The 26,317-nt window shown below is 38.7% G+C and overlaps 3 protein-coding genes across 6 annotated transcripts; 1 reads left to right on the top strand and 2 right to left on the bottom strand.

Moving 5' to 3' along the window:
* Nucleotides 1–253: 253 nt before the first annotated feature.
* Nucleotides 254–3,611, bottom strand: olfml3b (olfactomedin-like 3b). The gene is given in 4 exon segments (XM_062416328.1): nt 254–1,038; nt 2,150–2,435; nt 3,379–3,501; nt 3,504–3,611. Coding segments are annotated over 4 exon segments (1,302 nt in total).
* A 4,622-nt stretch (nt 3,612–8,233) lies between these two features.
* On the top strand, nt 8,234–17,384 carry avil (advillin). 3 transcript variants are annotated; one of them, XM_062444581.1, is made up of 19 exons: nt 8,234–8,293; nt 8,515–8,589; nt 8,764–8,960; nt 9,041–9,149; nt 9,237–9,347; nt 10,494–10,699; nt 10,818–10,896; nt 11,045–11,143; nt 11,242–11,395; nt 11,539–11,639; nt 11,896–12,033; nt 12,196–12,354; nt 12,493–12,672; nt 14,941–15,098; nt 15,230–15,374; nt 15,927–16,115; nt 16,202–16,270; nt 16,698–16,799; nt 17,271–17,384. In XM_062444581.1, the coding sequence occupies exons 1-19, from the start codon at nt 8,234–8,236 to the stop codon at nt 17,382–17,384; spliced, it is 2,445 nt and encodes an 814-aa protein (XP_062300565.1). The 3 variants fall into 3 exon arrangements, with proteins under 3 accessions (XP_062300565.1, XP_062300557.1, XP_062300548.1); XM_062444573.1 differs by having other exon boundaries at nt 16,695–16,799; XM_062444564.1 differs by having other exon boundaries at nt 16,202–16,279; nt 16,695–16,799.
* Nucleotides 17,385–18,602: 1,218 nt separating this feature from the next.
* si:ch1073-456m8.1 (leucine-rich repeat flightless-interacting protein 1) lies at nt 18,603–25,999 on the bottom strand. 2 transcript variants are annotated; one of them, XM_062415090.1, is made up of 6 exons: nt 25,784–25,999; nt 25,193–25,267; nt 23,018–23,056; nt 22,625–22,786; nt 22,348–22,431; nt 18,603–21,393 (listed from the first exon to the last, which is right to left on the bottom strand). In XM_062415090.1, the coding sequence occupies exons 1-6, from the start codon at nt 25,880–25,882 to the stop codon at nt 20,857–20,859; spliced, it is 996 nt and encodes a 331-aa protein (XP_062271074.1). In that variant the 5' UTR covers nt 25,883–25,999; the 3' UTR covers nt 18,603–20,856. The 2 variants fall into 2 exon arrangements, with proteins under 2 accessions (XP_062271074.1, XP_062271081.1); XM_062415097.1 differs by having other exon boundaries at nt 23,018–23,053.
* Nucleotides 26,000–26,317: the final 318 nt, after the last annotated feature.

Raw genomic sequence — 26,317 nt, 5'->3', positions numbered from 1 at the left:
CACAATTCAAGTCATATTCAAGAGTATGCTAGCATGCATATGGAATGGAATGGAGACCAGTCAGGTTAAAAGTCACATTAAAAAATCTGAAATTCTGCAGCAGACACTGAAACATGATCAGCAGTGATATTAAGTATACTTGATCTGTATTTCACGTAATACTGGTGTGGATCTTGAAGGGTTATCAGGTGCGCTTGTGGGAGTTTGTGGAGGATGTTGGTGTGTTGTTTTTTTGTTTGTTTGTTTTTTCAGCTCAAACCTCGAGTTTCTTTTTCATGACAAGTTTGTAGAGAATCTGGTAGCCGTCATCCCAGGCGTAGAGCAGCTGCTCCTGTTGGTTGTACTTCAGACTAGAATGAGCTCCATAACGTTTCGGAAAGTAAACCAGTGGTGCGTCTTCATTGGTCACCATGTCGTTGACGTCAAACACACACTGGACACGTGAACGGCCGGGTTGCTTGGTGTTGTACACCACATACAGTGTGCCGCAAATGACAAAGGCTGCCTCTGCATTATCTCTCGGACAGTTTGTGTCCCACATCTGCTCGATGTCCAGCGAATTGGCATCCATTTTAGCCAGAGAGATGTGCCTCTCGTTCTGCCGTGTGGCATAAATGGCCCACAGGCCTTCCTCGTCCACAGCCAAGTCCATTGCCGTCTCAGGGTTCAGTCCGTACACTGGGACGTGGTCCTGGACAGGGAACACTGCACTGTCTGCCACAGAGTTGTTCTTCATGTCATATTTGACCACCTTCACCTCTTCGACCTGATTGATGTAATACACGTAATTGTTGTAGACAACATGACCTGTTCCTTTCCAGGCGGACGGCAACTTCAGCTGCTTTGACAGAGACATGCCCGACGAGCGGCTGAAGTCTTGTATGGTGGCAAACTCATAGATGGTGTCTTCATCTGTCCCGTTAAAAATGTACACCTTCCCAGAGCCCCTGCTGGTGTCTTTGGTCCACATGCCCTTCGGCCCTCCAACTCGCTTCAAGATCTTCATGGCTTTTATACTGGAGATCATGTCTCTGCAGTCTGAAATAAGAGTGACAGGCATTGCATGATGTCATTTAAATATACGAGAAGTAGTACAAGTCAAGTCTAAAGTAATTTGGATCAGTCCCAAGTCCTTGAGGTCCAAGTCAAGTCCTTGTTTATGTTACTTAAGACGGAATTCACAAAATAATCTGAAAAAATCTACAGTTTGGAGACATGTTTACTGACAGATTGTATGATATGTTTCTCTTGTCTTTGCCTTATTTGTTCATGGTTTATACAAATGGGTGACAAATCTAAGGAAAACCAACATAGAGTGTCATTGTAAGGCTTTTGGCCAATATCAGCTTTCATGATCCGTGTAATAGTTATTTTTAAAATCTGTGCCTGATTTAGTGATTTGATGATGGTGGAGGAGAGTGCCCTCTAATAAAGACATGTGTCCAAAATATCCCACACAGCAGCTGTTGAAAGCCCACAACATATCACATTATATATCATTTTCATACTCATAAAACCATTCAGTATGGAAGCAGCTTCATACATTATGTTCCTCCACTTCATTCAGGTTTTCCATGTGTCATCCATCTGTAACTGTGTATGAACAAATCTCCATGATTCATGTCTCAAGCAGCATGTTTAAATTTTTTTCTCTAAAACTAAGAGCATGAGAGGGCTGAGTTGGGGTAGGTGTGCTTCATACAAGTTTCTGGAAACACACCTTTTCGACTTTTGATAAATGATAAACCATGTAATTATAAGTAATCAGTCGATCTGAGTTCCAACAAGGCAATGAAGTGAAAGTCATAGATTCTCTGATGGAGTGACTTGTAATTAATGTAAATAAATAATGTACATTTAAGGCCAACTGATGCACTGCTGCTTATTTATTCTGAAAATGTACATAAATATACATAATATATAAATAATCTGTAATCTCAACAATTAGGAGTTTGATAGTTGCAGCATTACAAACTTGAAGATGAGTTTTTTCCCCATTTCAAATGATTATAAATGCAATACTTTGTATTTTAGTTGTTGGTCATATGACGTTATTCATTTCAGGTTCATCCTAATTGTTGCACATTAACACACACAGTATATTCTGGTAAACAGGTTAGTCGTGTAGTTTAAGAGCACCACATCTCACCTGAGAGTTTTGCATATTTGGCCTTCTGCTTCTCCTTCACCAGAGTCACCTGTTGCTCTATCAGCTTGTCGTCCACATCCACACATGGCTGAGCCCCGTTCTGGGTCTCTAAGTAGTCCAGTTCACGCTCCACCCGGTCCACCCGAGTCCCCACGCTGTCTAGATTTATTCGCAGTATTTCTTTCTCTTTGTCCAGGTTCTCCAGCTGGGAAACCATCTGCTGCTTTAGCTCACGCAGCTCTGAGGCATAGCGAGTGGTCTGCTCATGCCACAGAGAGATACGGTCCTGTTTTTAAATAAGGGGACAAAGATTAGTTATATCTGAATTATTACATTTTCTTATAATAATATGTGCTCTATAGGGAATGTAAATACATTTCCAGAAATAATTGAATTCACTCAAAAGGCCATAATTTGATGTTATTTTCAGGTTCAGTGAATGGACTGGGATTGAAAAGGCATAATAAGTAGGAGACTCATCTTTCAAACAGCCAGGTTCAGCCCACACGTGGCAAACATCCACCCTGGTCAAATATCCTTCAGAAAAACACTACCAGCTCACTCACTGCGGGTGCTGCCCTGTCGTGCACTCTGACCTCTGACCTCCCTATTAAGGATAGACTTTCTCTACAGGTGATCAGCAAAGTCTGACACTATTTTCCAGCAACACAGAGGCTGAGGAATGTAGATATAGTTTACTGCAATAATCTATGTAAAAGGGACTATCGACCTGGTCTGGTTTGATACAAACAAAACAGCAGTGTTAAAACAGTATAACTGAATGGCAAGATCCACATGGCGAGCTATTACTGGTTATTTAGCAGTGGCCTGTTCCTTAAATTAAGTGACATCACAGAAATAAGTTTCCACACAGGCAGGAAATCCTCTAAGAAATGTTTAATCTGGCACATGCTGAAACTATGATTTTTACTTGATCATCTTTAACAGACAAATTCAACAGCCATATAAACTTGTTTTAATAATGTAATTTTGTACTGCAGTTTTTACATCATATATGCATATCAAGACTGATGAAACTTTTAAACTGCATTTCTACCTTGGTAAGACTCACTCTTGATCCCTATACATTTGTGAGAGCTCAGTTTTCCAGGATTTCCCCCTGGATTTCCCCACATCTGCATTCCATTGCCTATGCCCTGTCCCTGAAAGTTTCCTTTCAGAGGGACTCTGGAGCCCAGGGCTCGGCAGGAAGGTAAAGTCAGTCTTACCTCGATAGCAAGCAGCCTCCGCTCCAAGTAGTCAATCAGCGTTTGGTGCTGAGCACTGGTGAAGCAGGCCAAAGTTACCAAGACAACAAGTCCTCTCATTTTGTGTCAGGTCAATCTCTTCTGCTACTGTAAAATCCTGACTGGAGTTCAGTGAGAGTGTGTGAAGGAGCCAGCAGAGTCCCAGAGGTGGGCTGGAATGTTTCGCTGAGCTCTCTGGGAGGAGTCACTAACATCTGGTGAAGATGAAGGCACAAAGTCTCAAAGAGACATGAGCCAGTCCTTCTCACTCCTGCTTCATCTTTTTACCTGGTTTGCAGACATAAGAACAAACAAATGTGTCGTCTGATGTTTAACTACATGTATGGGTTTAAAGAGTAGGAGTACTTTTAAAAAAATAAAAAGAAAGAAAGAAAAGACAGCAAATAGATGTGGCACAGGAGCACATGTTACATAGGAGGCTTAATGTGAGTGGGACTCAGGAGTCAGTGAGGCTCTGTAGTGCTGTGGAAAAGGAAACTCTGCACAGTATATTTTAATCAGAATAGAAAATCAGCCATCATGGCACATTCATGGAAGTTGCATACAGGAACAGAACTGGTGTCACAATCCTGCTTGAAGGTACACATCTGATATGTTGTTGACTTCTGCTAGTGTCAAACTCTGCACATACATCTTTCTGCCCTGTGAAGTGAAAACATCCAACTAAAGGAACAACAAGAAAAACACATTTTTGAGTGGAATGGGATTTTAAGTCATGTTAAGTTATAATGAGAAGTTCCCAGGAGCATCAACCATTCTACCATCTGATTTTCTTGGATATTATACTGAAACTTATGAATGGATTAATTAGAATCATTATTACTCTGCGTCTGTTTATTATTTTACTTTTTGTAAAGTATGTCTCTTCCACTTTTTCTCAGTTGCTTTGGCTCAATACTTTAATGACAGTTACTATATTTCTTCTCAGTTGAAAAGTGTTACTCTCAAAAATATTTTCTTTCATTGTTTAAGTCATCACATACAGAATAGTCCATTTAATTGTCAAAATCGGCCGAGCCCATGTTTCATAAATAGCACTGATGTGAAATTGTTGTAAAGTCTGATAAATCTGTAAATCTGTTGTCAGGTGAACCTCAAACTTCACTGAATAGGGAGTAGGGAGGTTCTCACATCTTAGATCAACCAATGGTATGCAAGTCATGAGTATGGACGTTGGCAAATCTCTTTGCTTTCTGCAATGAATGCTGCTTATGATGACCTACCATCAGAAGTGTGCAAAGGACGAAATCAGTGTCTGAAGATTATTCACGTTGATACACAATAGCCGTCAGTTAGCCTCAGAAAAATAACAATCTGGTACACCAAGAAAACATGATGGGCAAGACTGTTTAGACATGATGATGATAAGGAACACCCTCCCAGACTTCTCTGTCATTTAAACTAAACATCTAAACATTTTGACCACTTTGGTTTTACACAGTGTCAAAGAAACGTATCATTTAGGTGGAAATGACTTATTCATTGACACAATAACCTAATTTTGGAAGATGAATGAAAGGTTTTGGATGAGTAAAGGCCTTTTGCATGTTAACTATAGTGTTTTGCTGAATTTATGAGCTGTTTTGGTTAATGCATCTTCAGTGATGAAAACTTGTTTCGAGAAATGTGCCAAAGCAACTGAGAAAAACTGAAAATGTATTATAAGATGTAACTGTTGTTTAAATTGTCTACTCTTCTCTACTTTCATTTGTTAAGCACTTTAAGTAGCCATGTAACCTAAAATATAACAACGTTGTGGAAAAAGGAAATATTCATGCTGGATTCATATGTTAAATATTTTTTTTCGTGTTATAGATGTGTCTGCCATGTTTTCCAGCTGCTGCTCTGCACTGTGACAGCTGTAATACTGGGACAGATGTCTCTCAGACATCAACAAAACCAAAACAGTTGTTGGTTGGATGAATGATGAATTACTGGGGCAATAGGAAATAGCGTTAAAACTGTCTCTGGGCTCCCCTGTAATTAAAACCACCTTGCTCTTTAAAAAATCAGAAAGCCAAGAAGAGTAAATTACATCACTGCACATCTCTTTTTCAACAAGGTTTGGATTACTGTGTTTTTCCAGTTGGCTCTAAAACTCAGCACAGACTGATTACTGTGTATGTGTATATTTAAACCCATTCTGGGACAGACTGTGTTCATGCTATAATTGATACGATCGTCCTGTCCTTTTAAGGTGGACACGTGTGTCTTTCATTCCATTTTGGCTTAAGACAGCATGATGTAATGTCCAGTAGAAATGTTGTGGAAGTAAGCAGTTTTTACAATCTATGAGACTCAGAGGGTTTACAGCTGCTTAAATACTGAAGTCATTGTGTTCATTCATGCTCTGTCTCACATGTTTTTATGTAAATGTAAAAAAGTTTCACTGTGTGCTTCTAAAACCCTAAATGGAATTTGCAAATAAAAACAGTATTATTTTCACTATGCACAAACTACAATTGCTTTTGTTTTTCATATTTTCAGTGTCTCTGCAGTGTGTCTGCCCACGCACAGTCCATTGACCCTATCATGACATGGTGGAGTTTATCCTTGTAATATCATTCACTGATCACATCAAACCAGGAACCTCAAAGCAGGGAGGAGCATCTGTATTTTGTGTGTTTTGTTCCGATGTCTGATGTGTGGAAGAATTACTGATAAAACCAAAGATCACAAAAATGACAAGATTTGACCAGCAATTGTTCAAGTAAAGAGACTTCTCCATGACAAGAAACATTCATCATTAAGCTTCTCTGTGTATCAAATTACTGATACAAATCACTTTACCAACCTGAGAACATAAAAGCCCAGCCTCACAAAGCCCAGAAAGACGTGCTGTAGCCTGTATGCCTTCATTTCTGCTGGCGACTTATAAGATTTGAGGATCATTAATGACACTGCACTGTTCATGAAGTGGCTTGTTTGCCAGTGTGAAAGTCATTTCCTCTTGCCAACAGTAGTCTATTGTATAGAGTAGAAGCTCATTTGTAATTCTGCCAGTGGGCTCCCAGGCTATCTCCTCTTCATGCACTGATGCTACGCTACGCATCTAAAGGGCTATTGTACTCTTGGTTATTTACACTATGGTAATTCTAAATCCTGGAACATGTTTATGGCTGTTCTTCATCCCACCTCACGCCATCATTAGTTAAGGTTTGTTTGTATAAGGATGGTTGATTTGAATATTTAAGTTTTATGTATTTTTTAAAATTTAAACCAGGAAACTGAGGATGAAAGCGTTTTTGCAAAAATGAAACACAAATCTAAATTAGACATGGCAGTAGCATAGAAATAGTTGAAACATCCAGGACAGATAGGCTTAGAAGTAAAAGTCAACAGCAGCTCATTGAAGCACATTAAACTCCATTATTTTAATATTCACAACTGACCTGTCAAGCCCATTTTGAGAAAGAACAAGAGTCAGTGAAACGTTGATGGTGAAGTTTAACGAGCTATGTTTACTGTGATCAATTTAGTTTAGTGTGTTACCCTAATATTAGCTAATTAGCACTGAACATAAAGTACAGCTGAGGTTGATGGTAATGTCACTCGTCTTGTATGTATATAGTCATTAACAAAAATAGAACATTTTTGACTGACCGACATTGCCACATTATTAAATGACCTATTCATTCATTAGTATGTCACAAACCAGTATGTGTGAGTATGTATTAAGTTCCTGTGTAGTTTATGAACATGTTTGTAGGGACTCAATGGTAAATGATTGTGTGTTTGTATATTACATTTATGTTGGAGGAATGACTGTGTATATAGTGAACTCCAGGAATGAGCTAAACCAGAGCTGCTTTTGTTTGTTTTTTTCAATTACATCCATTTGAATAAGTTTATGTAATTTTATATTGATTCTTAGATATCTGTGGACCCACTTAGGAGGGGGCTCGTCCTGGATGGGCCTGTCTCCGCCTCTCCAACCAACCTCAGAGCCCGTCTGCAGCACACAGAGCTGTTACTGTAGTAAGGGGGCAAACAGTGACAAAGTATGGACGGACACAGTTAGGCTTAATGTATAGGCCTACTGGATTTGTCTGTTTGAAAATGGAATAATTATTTTATTGCATTCACTTTGGATATAATAATACTAAAATTGCTGCTAGTGCTGCTACTATTAAGACATGACTACTATTATAACTGTATCTATAATCCAATTTTAAACAATAATCGTAATCTTTATTAGTTCATACAGTAATGATCATGTTACAGTATTCCAGTGAAAGGTCATAAACACTTCTGTTTATTTATGTAATCATTGCTGTGTGTATAACCATGTATGGTGCAAATGTGGAGGTAAAGGGACAAGAAGGCAGGAAAATGAATGGATGCGATGGAGATGGTCAGTGTTAATGTGTGTATGTAATAATTTGAATATGAGTCAATCCTTTTTTTCAGAACATTTGCCTACAGGATTTTGTGTCTTCCTCAGTGATTGGGCAGAACACTGAATGGTCCTGAAACATGCAAACACAGGCAAATCTTTTAGGAGTACTGAACGGAAGAGGATCGAGGGCCTTTTTTTTTATCAGATCGAAAATCAGCTGTTGGAAGATCATATAAGCTTACAGGAACCTCTGTAACCAAGAATACCAGGTATGTTCTGTTCTGTTATTCATAATGTCTCATTTTAGCAAGAGAAACGAGGCTAAGGATGAAAACCTTTAAAAAATAATTTCTACATTTGTGCTGTTGTGTATTTTTTTTACCACATGGATTTGTATTAAGTGCGCAAAAAATTGTCTTTTTTCCAAGAGAAGAAAACCAAGCAACAAAAGTCCCACTGAAAGTGTATCCGAGCAACATGGAGTACGCATTTAGAGCAGTAACTCAAAACCCGGGGATTATCATCTGGAGGATCGAGGTAATTTGATTTTGATGCTGCAGTAGTGAATGTGAATGGCAAAACAACAGTTTGATTTCACTGTTTTAAAAAACTTCTATCCTTCCACAAACGTAATCAGTTCAACACTTGTTGAGCTGCAATTATGTAAAAAAGCTGAGATTGAAGAATACTGGTTAGAAACTCTGAAATGTTGATGGACATTAAAGTAAAATGGACACTTTCTTCTCTCTCTGCAATAGAAACTGGAGCTGGTGCAAGTCCCTGAGAAATCTTATGGAAACTTCTACGAGGGTGACTGCTACATCCTTCTCTCTGTAAGTCTGTGGAGGTCACTAATGAATCACTGTGGTTTTGCATGCCAGTGCTGCTCATTTTTATATTTAAGTCCTATTCTTTTAAACTCAAACTCTTTTGCTTTTATTCTTTCAGTATATCAGATAGTATGATATTCTTATATCCACTGTTCCCCCACTCCTGTATCTGGTCAGACCCTGAAGGTGCAGAGTTCTGTGTGTTATGATATCCACTACTGGATCGGCTCACAGTCCTCTCAGGATGAACAGGGTGCAGCTGCTGTTTACACAGTACAACTCGATGAATTCTTGGGCTCCACTCCGGTCCAGCACCGCGAGGTTCAGGGCCACGAGTCAGATGCCTTCAGGGGCTATTTCAAGCAGGGGGTAATGTGAGTGAAAATTTCGATACAGTACTTATCAATTCATAGATAGTAAAAGACCCTCATCATCATCCTCCTGTGTTGTTTAGCTACAAGAAAGGTGGCGTTGCATCAGGCATGAGGCATGTTGAAACCAACACTTATGACGTGAGGAGACTGCTTCATGTCAAGGGGAAGAAAAGAGTGATTGCCAAGGAGGTCAGTCATGCTTCCCAGTGGTTATGTAACATTATGGAATAGAGGAAGTCACATGAAAAGAGTGCTTTATGTTTTAACTTGTTGCAGGTAGAGATGAGCTGGAAGAGCTTCAACCTTGGAGATGTGTTTTTGTTGGATATTGGCAAGTCCATCATTCAGTGGAACGGACCGAAAAGTAACAAACAGGAAAGGCTGAAAGTAAGATTTGTTTGACTATGTGGAATTCATATGGAAAACATACTTGAGGAGAAAACTGGAAGAAACATAACCATGACTTGCTCCTCTTCATAACATAGCTCATCTGTGAGGGTATAACTCATTCACAACTACTTTTTCTATAATATAGTGGGCTATATGTTGTAAGTATGTTGAAAAGAAAACTGCTTACCGGTAAAATCATTATATTTTCCAGTGCAGAATAATAACATGAGAATAACTTTATATTGTTTAGTAATTGACTTTTCAAATATTACAGATTTTTAACAATCATGTGAATTTAAAAGTGATGTGAGAGGACCCTGAGTGAGTGCACATTTAGGTCTAAGGTGTATTTAATGTTTAGACCATGTTATGCCTGTTTACATGTCTAGTCCTCTATCTGCATTTCTGTCTAAACAAAAAGATATACAGTCCAATGCTTTTTAAATAACAGTATTGTTTCAGTATTTGCACTTTAAATAGACCCTGAAATAAGTCTGAGTCTGATCCTTTTTGTGGCAGCCCTCATCAGCAGGTCTAAATATCATCAATAAACTTTTATAGGAAGTTGTTGGACTGCACGGCCGAAACTGATTTCCTCCTTCATGCAAAAGGCTGGAGGCTCTGAATGATTTGTTTTTCCATCACACAGTTAAATACTGTGTGAGCAGAGCAATGCAATGAGCATGGACACTTTTCGGTTTCTTTTAGGGGCCCTTGTGAGCATTTTCATAATTTTGACAACCACAAATGTATTACTGTGGCCATGTTTAGTCATTATTTAGCTTACATATTCATCCCATCAGCACATCCTTGTTATTATAATGAGATTTCAAATAAACCAACGTATAAAGTTTAAAATTAAAAATAGAAAACACTAGAATTTGCTCAATTTGTATAACAATTGCACTATCCAATCTCTGTTAATTGCAGTTCTTAGAACTGCATATACTGGTGCTGCACCAGTATATGCAGTTTTGTTCTGACATATGGCACTGCAGTGGTGCAATTGCTAAAGTCAGCTTGTGCATTAGAGTACCCTGAACAGGTATTTGATAATAAATTAAATGTGCACAGAAGAAGTTTTCAAGTGGAGTCTGAGATTTCTGAATTATGCTGTTGTTCTATTACACATCCGATTGTCAGGGTATGTTGCTGGCTAAAGACATCCGAGACAGAGAGCGAGGAGGTCGAGCAGAAATTAAAGTGATTGAGGGTGAAGCAGAGAAAAACTCTCCTCAGAACATGGAGATCCTCATTGGTGTTCTTGGACAAAGAACCTTCAATCTGATGGATGGATCTCCTGATGAAACTGCTGACCAGGAACAGAAGGGAAAACTCACACTTTACCAGTGAGCTGCTCCTGAATCTAAGTTGTCAAATCGTTCTTGTTATCAGTGGGTGAAGATTCATCCATGTTCAATTAAAGCAGTGTTTGTTTCTACAAATGTGTTTTTGCACTCATTTCAGTGTGTCAGATGCGGGTGGTCAGATGAAGGTCACAGAAGTTGCTACCAGACCACTGGTTCAGGATCTCCTGAACCATGATGTGAGTTGTTGTCCTGGATCAAGTTAGACCGACACTAAATGACTCAATTATATATGCTTACAGGATGCTTATATCCCAATATTCCTGTACACCTCGAAGTTTTAAATGAAGGAAACTAATTGTTTTTCTAATGTATTCATCTAATTAGGATTGCTACTTCCTGGACCAGGGAGGGACGAAGATCTTTGTATGGAAAGGGAAGAAAGCAAACAAAGCTGAGAGACAGGCTGCCATGTCCAGAGCTTTGGTGAGTGACACTACATCAGACCTTTGCATATACAATGCATTTTATTGGTTTTGCACAGTATGTTTATTTCCTATGATGTATCTGACTGGCTGTTATAGGAGTTCATCAAAGCAAAAAAGTATCCCATCACTACAAATGTGGAGACGGTGAATGATGGGGCAGAGTCAGCTCTCTTCAAGCAGCTGTTCCAGAGATGGACTGTAAAGGGCCAGACTCAAGGTCTGGGTAAAGTGCATACAAAGGGGAAAGTGGGTACGTGTCTTTGTATGGTGATGTGCATAAACACATCACATAGCAGAGAAAAATTACCTATCTTCTAATAGATTTGTCTTCTAATATAAACTTAATTGCTTATTGATTTATGATACCCGTTTTATTATCATATTCTGCTTTAGCTCATATCACACAGGAGAAATTTGATGCCACTTTGATGCACGTGATGCCAGAGGTTGCTGCACAGGAGCGAATGGTGGACAATGGCACAGGTCAAGTTGAGGTATCTTTGACAATGTAATCTGAATTTTGCTTTGTAGTAATTAATTACAATTTAGTTTGGAAATATACATTGTTCAATAGACCTTTTTCACTGAAGACATTTTGACTTTTTGTAGGAAAAGCAAAGATGTTATTAATAACATTAACAATGGCTCTGTTCTATTCAAGTGTCCGAAACAACAGTGTGATAACATGTGTATTATCAGGAACTAATATATCTCAAATTACACATGAATACATGACTATGATGTACCCAGGTGTGGAGAATTGAAAATTTGGAGCTTGTCCCTGTGGACCCTCAATGGTATGGTTACTTCTATGGAGGAGACTGCTACCTGATCCTCTATACCTACTTGGTCAACAACAGGAAAAGTTACCTGCTCTATATATGGCAGGTGAGGATGTAACACCCAGTGCACTACATAATAATAGTAATTTGGATTTGTCCACTAAAATACTATGTTTATTTGGCTTACAAAGATCTCTGCTTTGTGTCTGCTTTGGATATTTTACTCCATTATATGATAAAATGCAATTTTACCATACTATTATTTTAGGGGCGCCATGCAACACAAGATGAATTGGCAGCTTCAGCGTTTCAGGCGGTACAATTGGATCAGAAATATGGTGACGAGCCAGTTCAAGTGAGAATTACCATGAGCAAAGAACCAAGACACTTTATGGCCATTTTCAAAGGTAAAATGGTCATCTTTGAGGTATGATTGTTAACATGTTATAATCATTTCATTAGAAACATTCTGCTTATTTATATTTTCTTGAGGTTAAGTTTTATATCATGCATGTGCATTCAGTATTTTGTAACAGTATGGAATATTTCCCTTCTTTTGTGTTAGGGAGGAACATCTAGAAAAGGGTCCTCTGACCCAGAACCACCAATAAGGTTGTTCCAGGTCCATGGTTCTGACTCATCCAATACAAAAGCCATTGAGGTTCCAGCCTTGGCCACCTCTCTCAACTCCAATGATGTGTTTTTACTTAAGAGCCAATCTGGAGTTTATCTTTGGTGTGGAAAGGTAGGAAAGGTGGAAAGGTTTTATGATTCTTTGTGTATTTTGTATGTATGTTAGCATCTGTGTATCTGTGGTAACAAAAGGGTTACAAAACAGAAATACACTAGGTGGCCAAAAGTATATAGACACTCACATCCTAATAGCTTTGTGTACTTTTGTTCCAGTATTGTTTTTCCTGGTTTAGGCACCTTAAACTAAATTAACTTTCACTGCTACAGCATATAATTACATTTTAAACAATAGTGTGCTCCCTACTTTGTGGCAACAGTTTGGGGAAGACCAGTCTAGACTAAGCGTAAGCACTTTAAGTTCTTTTTACTGCTTGTCTTGTTGCTGGTTAAAAAACAATTGTGCTGTGTGTTAAAGGCTAGGATGTAACTGCTTACTGTGTTGTTTCAATCACAACTGTCAATCACCACCCACATGGCAGACATGTAAGACTATAAGTCTTCAAATCTTATTAACAGAGTAATAATTTCAAAAATGACGACTGGCACACTTGCTACATGGCCATAATTTTGCAATTGAGATAACAATGACTTGTTAAAAAAATGATAAACTTAGCATTTGTAAAGAAAGGTTGACACTTTTGAATGATTGTCAGTTTGAGTCAAAGATTTTTTGAGGCGCATCTAGCAGCAGTCAGTGGCGTTGTGCTTTACGGTACTTGCGCATTGGCTTCAGCCTTAAGCCATGGTAGTTGCCGCTTGGTCTAGGCTGAGGTTTCTGTGGATTGGATTTCTAACAATTACTAATTCAGTTAATAAGTAAGTACACATGCTACCACATCAGTCTTTATCGCATGAAGATCAAGTAAGCAAAACCAAGAAGGAACTCAACTACTTACTCCAGTTAAGTAAATACTACCATTCATACTCTTTATCTTATCATTATGTGTTTCCCTTTATACTGACTATACAGTTCAGGCGGTGTCCATTTCCTCTAGCAGGAGGAAACCCACCACTCAAGTCCACTGCAGTCTGCAAAGAGTCAGCACACCTGATGAGTCTTTCTCAGACTGCAGTCAACAAGGCAGTTTTCTTCCCTGCTTTAGCCACCCAGGTTTCACTCCACGTCATGGCCCTCACAGAAACCTGGATTTGCCCAGACAACACTGTCGCTCAAGCCACCATCTCTACCATCTCTTCCAACTTTATCCTAAATGACTATTTGACCTTCACCGAACAGATCGTAGCAGTCATGAAGATTCACTTTGTATAACATCAGGGAGGTTCAGCCGTAACTGCCTGAACGTGTAGCACCACACCTAGTCCAAGTGCTGTTCAGCTCACGACTGGTCATCTATTGCAATTTACTCCTGGTTGGATTACCAGCATGCGCTGTTACATCTCCACAGAGGATTCAGGATGCAGCGGCCCATCACATATTCAACCGGCTTAAACAAGCTCATGTCACACCTCTGTTTGTCGATTGATGTTTGCCGTCAAGATGACAAATGGAATGGCAACCTCCTACACTGAGTCATTCAGCTGGCTGTAAGTCCCATCTCAATTGCTTCGGTTTACAAATGAAACGACTGGTAATATCATCACTGCCTGGTACAAAATTAAAATCCAGTCTCTTCTCATTTGTGGGTCCGCAATGGTGGAATTAGTCACCCAGCTCTATACAGTCTGCTGACTCCCTTGGTGTACTCATGAAACACCTCAACACCTTTTTGATTGTTGCAGTTCTTTCTTGTTTCTTATAGTAATTTGTATGCACTTGTACTTCCAGTTGTTTCTTACTTTATTTTTTTCATTGCACTTCTACTTGGTCAGCTATTTGACAAATTTGTATCATGGCTCTTTCAGAGTCACTGTCCTCTAACACTTGATTGTCTTGCCTCACTTTTAAGCCTCTCCCAAATGACTAAATGTAAATGTTAAGACCCTTTTCTGTTTCAGTATGACAGCGCTCCCATGCACAAAGTAAGGTCCATATAGAAAAGGTTTTTGCTTGTTAATGGGGAACTGGCATGCACAGAGCCCTGACCTCAACCCCATTCAACACCTTTGGGTGGAAGAGGAACACAGAATTTGAGTCTATCCTTATCACCCAAAATAAGCTGGTTTTGGATGGTCATCAAACATTTGGTTTGGGTGTCCACATACTTTTGGCCATATAGTGTACTACTGTATATCATAAAAGACAGGCTTGGTCCAGCCAACACCTTGTAGGCTGTGCAATGAATTTCCTTTCTCAAATCCCTACAGTGTCACAGATACTAATGATCACATATAAAATGTGATAATTGCTTTTTGTTACCAGGGATCAAGTGGAGATGAAAGAGCCATGGCAAAGTTGGTCAGTTCTGTGATTGGCCAGAAGTCACACAACGGCTCTGACGAGCTTGTGGCAGAGGGTCAGGAGCCTACTGAATTCTGGGAGTTGCTTGGGGGGAAAGGTCCTTATGCAAGTTGCAAGAGGTAATGATGATACAACTATTATGAACAGTATTGGCAAATGAGCTTCAGGATTGTTACAGCAATCATATATCACTTGTAGAGGAAACTTGTTTGCCACTATTTTAGAAGTCGTGTGTTTGTGTTGTCCACAGATTAAAGCAGACGGTTTTAGACCATCAACCACGCCTGTTTGAATGCTCCAATAAGACAGGCCGTTTCATTGTGAGTGAGGTGACTCAGTTCACACAGGACGACCTCAGTGAGGATGATGTTATGCTGCTGGACACATGGGATCAGGTATGAACTGACAAGGAATATGTTTTTGTTTTTTTATAATGGCCAAACATAACCAGAATTGTTATGTTAGCCCCAGACTGTGCAATTTCCTCTCCTATAGGTAAGTGTTTTTTTGGCATCTTTCAGCTCATTGTTTTGGTTTTGTGGCACACAGCTTCATTATTTAAATTCACTCTCACCACTCTTATAGCATAAAAAAATGAATCAACTGTACACTACCTGCTGAGCAACAAACGCCGGACAAATAAAGTAAAGTGAAGCATTTTGCAGCTAAAAAGCCAAATGTGTCTAAAAAGATTATTCACATTTGTCAGGAAGCCAAACACATGACTCCAAATGAATGCTAATGTGGCTCCATGTCTGTTTGCCATATAAACCTTAAAGGTGAAACAAATCTTTGCAGTTTTACAGTTTGTAAAACTCCAAGCGGCTCAAAATAATCAATTATTGTAGGTTTGAATTTTTTACTCTGTCTTTGGAAACTGAACTCTTTATTAGTAAATGGTAAACATTTCTTCTCCTAATCCTGCCATCTCTTATTGTTGGTCTCAGGTGTTTCTCTGGATTGGTAAAGAGGCCAATGAGGTGGAGCGCAAAGAAGCAGTGGTCACAAGCCAAGAGTACCTGCGCACACACCCGGGTGACAGAGATCAGGACACCCCTATCATCTTGATCAAGCAAGGATTCGAGCCGCCCACCTTCACTGGGTGGTTCACAGCCTGGGATCCCTCCAAATGGAGTGTGAGTGTTTTGGTTTTTGAAGTGAAATACAGCATCAGTATGTATATTAATGAGAGAAAACGCATTTGTTGACTTCTTTCTTTTAGGGAGGAAAAAGCTATGAGGAATTGAAGAAGGAGTTGGGAGATGTAACAGTGCCAGTTACTGTTATACATGTAAGTACAGCTTAATTCATTTCTTAACATTTATTAGTTATCAAAATGGTTCCATTCTTGTTCAAAATAAAACATGTTCTTCTTCATCTTTATGTTCAAGAGGTCATTTTACTGCTGTATACAAAGGTATTTAGGAATTGTTGCACTTGAGGTGCAGATATGTTGTAAGCCTCCAGTCCTTTGTGGTATTCCAAACTTTAACACATGTACAATTTCACACATATTACTGGCTAGCCAACATTAAATATGTATGGGATTTTTTACTAAATATTCTGTGACAGGTGTAAAAAAGGGACAAAAACTTGTACCCTGGTACATACTGTAAACCAAAATTTAAAAAATTGAGCTATGCCACAACAGCAAGTGGGAGATTAATTGTGATATACAGACTAAGCATCTTTATTCCTGTATTGTGACTTTCTAGCAGGAGCAGAACAGTGTTGAAAGCCTTCAGTCTTTTCCACCAGAAGCTTTGGTCAACAAACTTGCTAATGAGCTGCCTGAGGATGTTGACCCGACCCAGAAAGAGGTACAGTGTGTGTGTGTGTGTGTGTGTGTGTGTGTGTGTGTGTGTGTGTGTGTGTGTGTGTGTGTGTGTGTGTGTGTGTGTGTGTGTGTGTGTGTGTGTGTGTGTGTGTGTGTGTGTGTGTGTGTGTGTGTGTGTGTGCGTGTGTGCATGTATAGAGCATACATAAACATACTCCTCCATTAACAGAAAGTGATTTTTAAACATGTTCTCTCAAGTCTTTAAGTCAGGAGCCAATAGTTATCTACCATATAGTCTTTGATTTGCAGTTAGTTCCTGGTTTGTTCCCTTTTCATTCATTGGTAACAACTCACAATTTTGTGTACCCTCGTGTAAGGTGTAACCATGATGCTTTGCTTCTTTATAGCACCAGTATTATGACTGCAGTGCATATTTTTACCTAACAACCTCAACAAAGAAACTATATTGTTGGTCATTTGTTTTCACTCACTAGTTTGTGAACTGCTTTTTTAGAAACACCTCTCTGACTATGATTTCAACAACATATTTGGGATCACCAAAGACGACTTTGCGAGCCTGCCGCAGTGGAAGCAGCTGAAACTGAAAAAAGAGAAAGGGCTGTTTTGATTTTTCTTTCAGAGTCTGTATTTGAAAATAAGCTATTGCTTTTTTTCAAGCCAACAGCCGGTTTCTCTTAGTGTCAGCTCCCCTTCCCCTTCAACTACTGATTTTCCTCCTGAGTGCAATATCCTACTGTAGTTAACTTGTTTGAAGATAAGAATTTTAAATATAAATAAAATAATATTAATTTAAATATGAGTAAATTCTAATAATGTGTCTTTTCATACCCTGATTTTACTGTGATTCATCTGTTTACACACAATATCACTGTAATACAATTCTTGAATACTTTATGTTTTAACCTTTGCTGATGTTGTACAATATACACTGTTTAATTGTGAGCTCTAGTGACAATATCACTTAAGTTTATAGAATGAAACAATATAAACTTTGCTTATTCTGCTGTGTGTTTATGTGATGTGGTTTCATTTCAGTCCTGATGGAAGTGAACACAAAGGACTTCATGAGATTTAAGCCCAATAAGACAATAGCTCAAACATTTGAACTATTTAGACACAACACATACCCAATAGAGTTAACATCCAGAGCATGAAAAATGCTCTGGATGTTACCTGTATTTGATATGTGTTCTGTTCTCCATTTGCTTTACAAAACCCAGCACTGTAACTTTAAGCTTACTCACAAACACAAACCCATGGGAGCTCGAATTTCCTCTTTACATAAAGATCAACTCTGCCATCTGGTGGACAAATAACATAACATGTCAGGCAACAAATAGGGGTGAATAAAATTAAAACAATCAGCTTAAACGCTAATTCCCATGTCTGAGGACATCTGGTGCCATTGTCAATGGGTTTTCTTATGTGAACTGATTACAATGGTTCATTTGAGCAGAGGGGGAAGGTTGCCTTTATTTAAAAGTTTCCATGACTCTTAGCAGTGCTATTTTCTGTGTAATTTATATTCATCCCATTCAGTTACATTTAAGTTTCTCTTGTTCTGATTCTTAGCACCAAAACTATCCAAATCTCTTCCTATAACATTTGGAAAATGCTCATTTAATCCCAATAATTTCAGGAAACAACAGCCAGATGTCAATTAAACTTAACATTTTCAAAGACACCTTTCTTTTCACCACCATCTATAAAGAAAATAGATTGAATTTCTTTTTCTTTTTCTAAGTAACATTCCTGCAGTGATTAAAACTGCTATAATCTTTCATATTCAGTTCCTGAACATTTTAAAGAGAAGTCAAAACAAATGACCAATCAACATCAGCTTTATTTAGTCCATTTATTGTGATATCTCTGGAATGTATTTTCAGTCACAAGTATAAATTTACGTCATTTACTGTCACTGTCTGAACATTTCATTCAAAGTTTAAGACAAGTCAAAAATATTTAGACCCATTCAAGACATTACAGCAAGGACACATTTTTTGCATTGTCATGTGAAAACGATTTGATTACATGATAAACTATCAAAAAGTCACTCCGGTATGCTCAAAATGCCAAACTGTTCCGGTGTCAGGGAAGTTAATTTCCCTGCAGATTGTAAAATGAAAAACCTTTGAAACATGATGTTTGATCAGTTTAACATTAGAACTCAGGAGTGATATAACCTAACTGACTCAAAACAAACCAAATCCCTCAATATCGCAGGAAATGAATAGGAAAAGAAAATGAATTGTTGATGACAATAACATAAACAAGCACTAATTGTGGATATTTAATCAAAAATGTCAGATGTATTGGTTACAAATGACCCGATTGTTCAAGAACCAACCACAATGCCACCATTACGGCACCTGTGTGTGACAGTAGCAGAAATCTATCAACTCACGTTGAAAAACCGCATAGAACAGTCATCTGAGCTGTTTGATTCTGTGATGCTCTGTGCATCAAGGCAGACAGCACATCAGATAATCAAGTATTGGCATATGAACCAGCGCTATGTTGAGATCAGACTGAGCAAAGAGATACAAAACACAAATGAGACAAACAAAATTCAAAATGTTGGCATAAACCCACAAAATGAGATGCACCTAAATGCAACAACTGCAAACATTTGCATACAAAATAGTTATTGGGACTTTATTATTTTTTTTAAAGATCAGTGTAAGAAGGTCCACCTATTAAAACAAAACAAAACAAAACAAGGAATAACAGAAAAATGCATGATCTACAGACAAGAATGATTTTGATAATCCCTTTAAAAACACAAATTCTTGCAGTAAATAATGTAGATCAAGAATTATTTGATATGTGTGAAAGTACCACGTGCAAGAGTACTAAAAATGACAGGTCAATTCATATGCAGTATGGAAATCAATATACATTCTTAGGTGCTCATGCAAACTGTCAATAACAAATGATGTGAACAGGTCTATCCTTGTCTCAAGCATAAAAAAATTGGAACTTTGTAAAAAAGTAACATAAAAAATTGCAATTCGCTATGATTAAATATAAAGTGTGTACAGCAATCAAAGACATCCAAAGAGACTAATTTCAGCGAGATCCACTGCAAATGTGCAAACATACAGTAGTATCATGCAGGCAGGGAGAAAACAGCCCGCAGCTGGTCAGCGGATTATTTCTCGCTGACAGGTTTGGTTGTAAAGGGAATGTTGTTTCTAATGTAATCTGACAAATTTATGCCACAATACAAGAACTTTAAAAAGTGCAAATGCAGCCAAATCAATTGTTCTAAAGCCTTGAAATTAAAAAAAAGGAAAAAGGAGCAAATGAAAGATAAAAAAATATCTGTTCTTGTGAAGATCAGTGAGGCGTTTTCCCTTTCTGAAAAATCCCTATCCTATGACCTTAGTAACAACAGCCATTGATTACTAACATCTGATAACAGCGTTTCAAAAATCAATCTCCAATGTTAAACATGACCTTTGGAGTGAGCTTGGCAACTGAGGACTTTAAATGCAGATAATTTCAATTTGATCTTATTTTTCCAGGTATATGAGACAAACATATTACAGCTTGGTGTAACACGCTGTAAGTGTCTGAAATTTAAAGTCCACTTTTCTAAGCTCCTGTGTTTCTCATGTGTAGTAGGAGACAGCAATTGTCCCTGTTCAAATACTTGTGGAGCTCACTGTATTTTGTATACATGTAAATTCTGTTGTGTGACCTGGCAGCTGTTCCGTAAAACAAACTAACCTTCTTAAAAGATTACCAAACAGGTAAACAGTCAAAGCAGCATGGAGTATTTTACATGTCTCTCCACGTAAGAAAAAAAAAAAAAAGTTAAGACATATTAAAAAAGGAATTTATTTACTTATTGGCAAATTATATTAAGTCATCATGAGTGGAACTGCAGCTAGTAAACCACCCGGATCCTGAGTTTTTTCGTTGTGAAACTACAGTGTTTTTAAACTCTGAATGTAAATATTGGCCTCAAAGTTTCCTCAGTAGGTAAATATCAAAAAGGTGTTTGAACTGAATTATAATCAGATAATCAGAACTATTTGTGACCCGTTGCCCAGTATTAGATAAAACAGATAAAGTTAAGACACAACGCAGAGCTCAGGGTTTTTGGGGTCTTGGAGCTCCCCAGAGTTGTTACTCAGACTTCCCTCTTTAGTCACCGAGTCATCAGGCAGCTCCAGACTATCTGCATCACCTGGGAAGATCTGGTCCTGCTCTGGAGTCTCCGCAGATGCGTCTTCGTAGGCACTTATGCTGTCTGAGTCGTTGCTGTCCGGAGAAGGATCTCGTCCATCCTCATTGCTGTCACTGTAAGGCCTCCGCAGGACCCCGTCTTCAGAGCCTGGGTTGTCCAGTGCGAGGGAGGGTGTGTGACTGAGGGGCTTACTGACCATCTTTCGCAGCTTCACCAGGACGCTCCCCTCATCCTCTGCCCCTTCATCCTGTCCAACGTGCTCCGATGATAGCCCCGCTCTGCTGCTGGAGGGGTCCTTTTCTGCTCTTGCTGCAGCCTGAATCATTTCCTTGGCATCATTTTTCATTTTGTGTCCTTGTCTCGTTTCCTCGTCCACGCTCTCATGAGTGTTCACGGAAACAGATGATTTGGTATCCCTTTCCTGCAAAGAGACATTTAACTTTCCATTAATAAATTAAGTGCATGTTCACATCAAGTAAAATTCAATTATTTTAAAAACGCCTTTAAATTAACTTAAATTATAAATGGATTCGAATATGTTGCCATTATCTTTCATTTTAAAATCTGTTTCTACAGACATTTCAGCATGCGTGACTTTTTCTAGTGCCTCTTAATTCATATCTCTGTCATCTCTATTTAAGAAGAATTTGTTTGCAACAGATGTCTTTACCACTGTTACTAAATACTTAATTCTGAAATTCAAATAACGCTGAATTTTATGGCACTTAAATATTTAGTAACAAATTGTTGTTGGATTTTGTTCTTTTTTCTTGTTCTTTACTTTAAATATAAACTTCTCAAAAACATCTGTACATGTTCAGGCCACAATCCCATCCAAAGTATGCAAATGCACAACACGAACAGCCTAAGGAACAACCTTAGCAACAACCTTAGCAACAAAGGCTACAAAATGGACAGCTGTTTGTGTGCATGTGCAAACAATCTGACGTCAGTTTGATGCGGGAGTGGAGATAACTTTGCAAACGAAACATTCAGAGCAGACTGAACTTTTGACTTTAAGATAACATTTTTACATACCTTAAGTTTTTGAACTTTGACTAAGTTTAACATCGACATCCAACATGATAACAGTATATAAAAAAGGTAGTACAGTATTGTGACAAGAGCATAAATGGGTAGAGACATTACAGCTATTTTAGATGTCCAAGAAAAAATAAACCTCGTCATCATGCTCTTGACAAACTGTTAATGTAACACACAGTAACGTTCTCACTTGACACTTGAATAAAAATTCATTGTTATTGGTAACAGTTGTGTTTCTTTCAGTGCTTTGCAATTCATATTACTGTTATTTACATTTAAGAAGCATTTTGTGATGTTTTCTTTAATGTTCCTCTTTCGCATGTCACGTTACCTCTTTTAATCTCTCCACCTCTTGCGTTAAAGAGCGCACCAGGCTCTCCAGTTTCTTCTTGGCCTCCCTCTCTCGCCCCAACTCCTACAAATGCAGAATGAAACAGTGACATCAGGAGAGGAATGGCAGCTTGTTAGTTTAAACTTTGTTACAGTTAGGAACAGAAACAAACTTCACATAAGGATGAGGCCACATAAAAATGAATATGAAATGCTGTTATGTAACTGAGGTGAAGTGCTTCAGTGGTGTTTCAGCGCTGGGGAGGATTTCCACGTACCATACTAGCCTGTCCAGCTTCTCTCTGGGCCTCAGCCAGCAGCTCCTCTACACCCTCCAGTGTGTCCTGCAGGACGTCCACCTGGAACAACAGAGCCTCTCGCTCAACCTCCAGCCCACGCAGCTCCTGCACTGCTTCGTCATAGCTGGCCTGCAGCTCCAGCTACACCGCAAACACAGTTACAGATCAGTGTGGGCACAAGCCAGTCAGTGGGGGGGCAAGTGATTAGCAAGCTCTCAGAGGCAGCCATTAGCAGGAGGCCTCATCTGGAACGACAGTTCCTCCAAATGTAAAGAAATATTTATCACTGCAGAGATCCATCATTAGACCTGGACAAGACTTTAAATAGTAATAATCCTCATCATTATTACAATAACAATAAGAAATAGTCACCATTTCTGGGAGTCCCATGAAGAGGTCCTGGTCAGACTGCTGAAAGGATGAACAAATAAAAGTATCTTGTAAGTTAAATGATTTATTATTCATAATATACATTATCGAATGATAACAAACATGTTCTAAAAGGCAATATAGGACACATACAAACGATAAGATGAATCCTTCTACAACATAATACCCACAAAATATGGTCTCAAAAATGACAACAGAGTTGATTCACAAATTTAGATTGTGCAACAGTCATAACAAGATAAGTCTGTCTGCGCAGCACCAACATCTCACCTCGCTGTTAGTTATCTTTTCATGTGGTAAATCGGGACACACACACACACACACACACACACACACACACACACACACACACACACACACACACACACACACACACACACACACACACACACACACACACACACACACACACACACACACACACACACCTTTTCATCTTTTGACCAAACATCTTAATGAGACCTCTAAAAAATGTTTCTTTTGTATCTTTGGTTACTGAGGCAGATGAGTCCTCTCTTAAGTACAATGGTGGAGAAAGTTGTCAGATACTTAACTTAAATGTGCCAATTAATAATCTACAAATACTCCATTTGTAATGTCTGCATTAAAAATCTTGAAAATACTTATCAGCAAAATGCACTAAAAGTACTGTAGAAAATATTCCCTGTTACTGATATATTGCTATACATTACATTATTAGGCTTTTAATACAGATGTAAGGATGTGTAAGCAGCATTTAATTGTAGGTTAGTCTAATGTAGTACAGTGGTACCTAACCCAGGGGCCGAGCCCCTCTAAAGGGTCACAAGATTAACATGAGAAGACAAGATATGATTAATGTGATGGACTTCTCTTTATACTTGCTGTGAAATATGGGATAAGTTCATTTGTGATTCATTTGTAATTCATTGTGTATATTTCTGAAGACTGTTGTGTTGTTATTCTGTGTACAGTAAGAACACAGAGCCACTAAATCTGTCAAATTCCTTGTTTGTGTAAACATACTTGGCCACAAAAGATTATCCTGATTGTGATAAGTTGACCTTGACCAGTGATTTAAATAACCCTCCTGACGGGGAATAACTCTTTGTTGGGGCAACTAACAACTCTTAGCATTTGAAATGTGACAAGGAGTCCAAACTAGACACAAAGGTTTGCAATGTTTTGTAAAGCAAAGTCGTAATCTATAGCTTTCAAAAGTACAACAGTATACACAAGAAAATACTTAAAGGAAATACTTTGCACCACTGATTATTTAGTGATAATACAGTAGGGTCCAAAAGTCCCTAAGTCAGACACCACTTTGCAATGGGAAAGTGGACCCTACTCTATTATCGTCACACCTGATTGCCATGATACTGAGTCATGAGAGACAACTGGAGCAGGGGCGGACTTTGCAATTAGGTGCCTGTGGCAAAAAGGGCACCAAACAGCTATAGATGCATTATAATGTTTAGATATGAAAAATATTGAATTATGTTACTATTCTAACTCTGTACCCCGAAATAACTTAAAAGCCCCCCAAACCACTTAAAAACCTTTGTATTCAACTGCAGTGGAAATACTGAATCACTAAATGTAGACAGATAACTGTTACTGATTACTAGGGCTGGGAAATATATCAATATTGTATTGATATGGTGATATGAGGCCAGGTATCGTCTTAGATATTGAATATCATGATATTGTGAATTGCGTATGCGTTGTCTTTTCCTAGGCTGTATTACTGTCAAATTGTGTAATTTTTTAAACTGACCAAACTTTTCTAGCTCTTCTATTAATTTCCCTTTACCCACTTAGTTATTATTTCCACATTAGGCTACTGATTTTTTTTAAATTTTTAAAAATATATTTTTTTAGGAAAGCACCAATAGTCATCCCTAATTAAAATATGAGGTATTCATTAAACTATCCAGCATTATATAAAATAGCTGGAATGACCCTTAAAAGTTTGAATGCAGGACTTTTACAGTACTTTTATTGTGTGGCATTAGTAGTTTTACTTAAGGTTTTAAGTTTTGAGTCCTTCTTCTACCCCTGCCAGTACCAACAATCCCAGTTAGAGACAAGACAAGAGTTTGCTGGAGCCTCCTAATCACTGAGTCCGCCCCTGAGCTGGAGATAAACAGGACCACGGACGGGTTATCTGGCTCATACCTGGCTGTCGCTCCTCTTCTTCAGGGTGCCTGCCCGGCTGTCGCTTCGTGTGAGCCGCCTGGATGAGCTGTCGGACTGATAAGAAGCACAGAGAGTGGAAAGCCTAGCATCAGTCACACAGTCAGAGCAGAAACACAAGAGGCGAGCTGACAACGGGGAAGTTAGCTGAAGCTAACAGAGAGGCCTGATTAAAAACAAAAACTGACTCTTCACATAAAACGCTGTTCACACTTAACAGAATATATAACAAGCTTAACTTCCCACTTACTATATTTTAGCTAAAGTTATGTCGTTTAAAAAGCCCAAACTAAGCTAGAAGAGTTGCATCATTAGCTGTAAACAAACAGTAGCCCACCGGTGTTATGTCGAAGTCTGTTCCCCCTTCAAATGATATTCCCCTTTTGTTAAAATTGTGTTTATCATTACAACACACCCGCGTTTATGGTTACAGTTAGCTGGTTAGGATTAAGGTAAACTTGGGTTAAAATTAAGCGCCTCGAACGACGACTGTTTGGGGTTATGGGGGAAGCAGGAACCCATATCGACGGGGGAACAGACTTGGACATAACACCGTGATTTGCGTCCTCTCACCTCCTTTATGATGTTGCGCAGAGACTCATCCTCGCTCATTCCCCGAGAAAGAGCCCGCTTCCTCGGAGAGCCGCTGCCGTCCAGGGTGACTGAATGCATTTTTTTTTTTAAATCTTTTATATAAATTCTTTGTTTATGTAACTGCCACCTCCGAGCTCTCTGGGTGAAGTGGTGTTTGGTGCTTGTTTCCTACGCAGCTGTGCAGTGAAGTGTCCTGTCGACGCCCAGGCCGGGAATCCGCCGAGAGCCCGTCTTTACCTCCGCCCTCGCTCCGCCCACACAGAGGAGTCAGAGATCAGCTCGAGTCATACTTACGGCCAGAGGAGGACTTCAAGGTAGAACATTGCCCCCAATTTAAAGGGCCTCAAACACGTATACATTAATTATGATATTTAGATGTGAAAAATATTGAATTACGTTACTATTCTGACTCATTCTACCCCAAAATAACTTATAAAAGGCCCCAAAGCACTTAAAGGTGCAGTGTTTAAGATTTAATGGCATCCAGTGGAACAGACTTGGAATGTAATATTA

This window comes from Scomber scombrus, chromosome 3 (assembly GCF_963691925.1).
Source record: "Scomber scombrus chromosome 3, fScoSco1.1, whole genome shotgun sequence".
NCBI lineage: Eukaryota > Metazoa > Chordata > Actinopteri > Scombriformes > Scombridae > Scomber > Scomber scombrus.
This window is presented reverse-complemented; position numbering and strand designations above follow the sequence as displayed.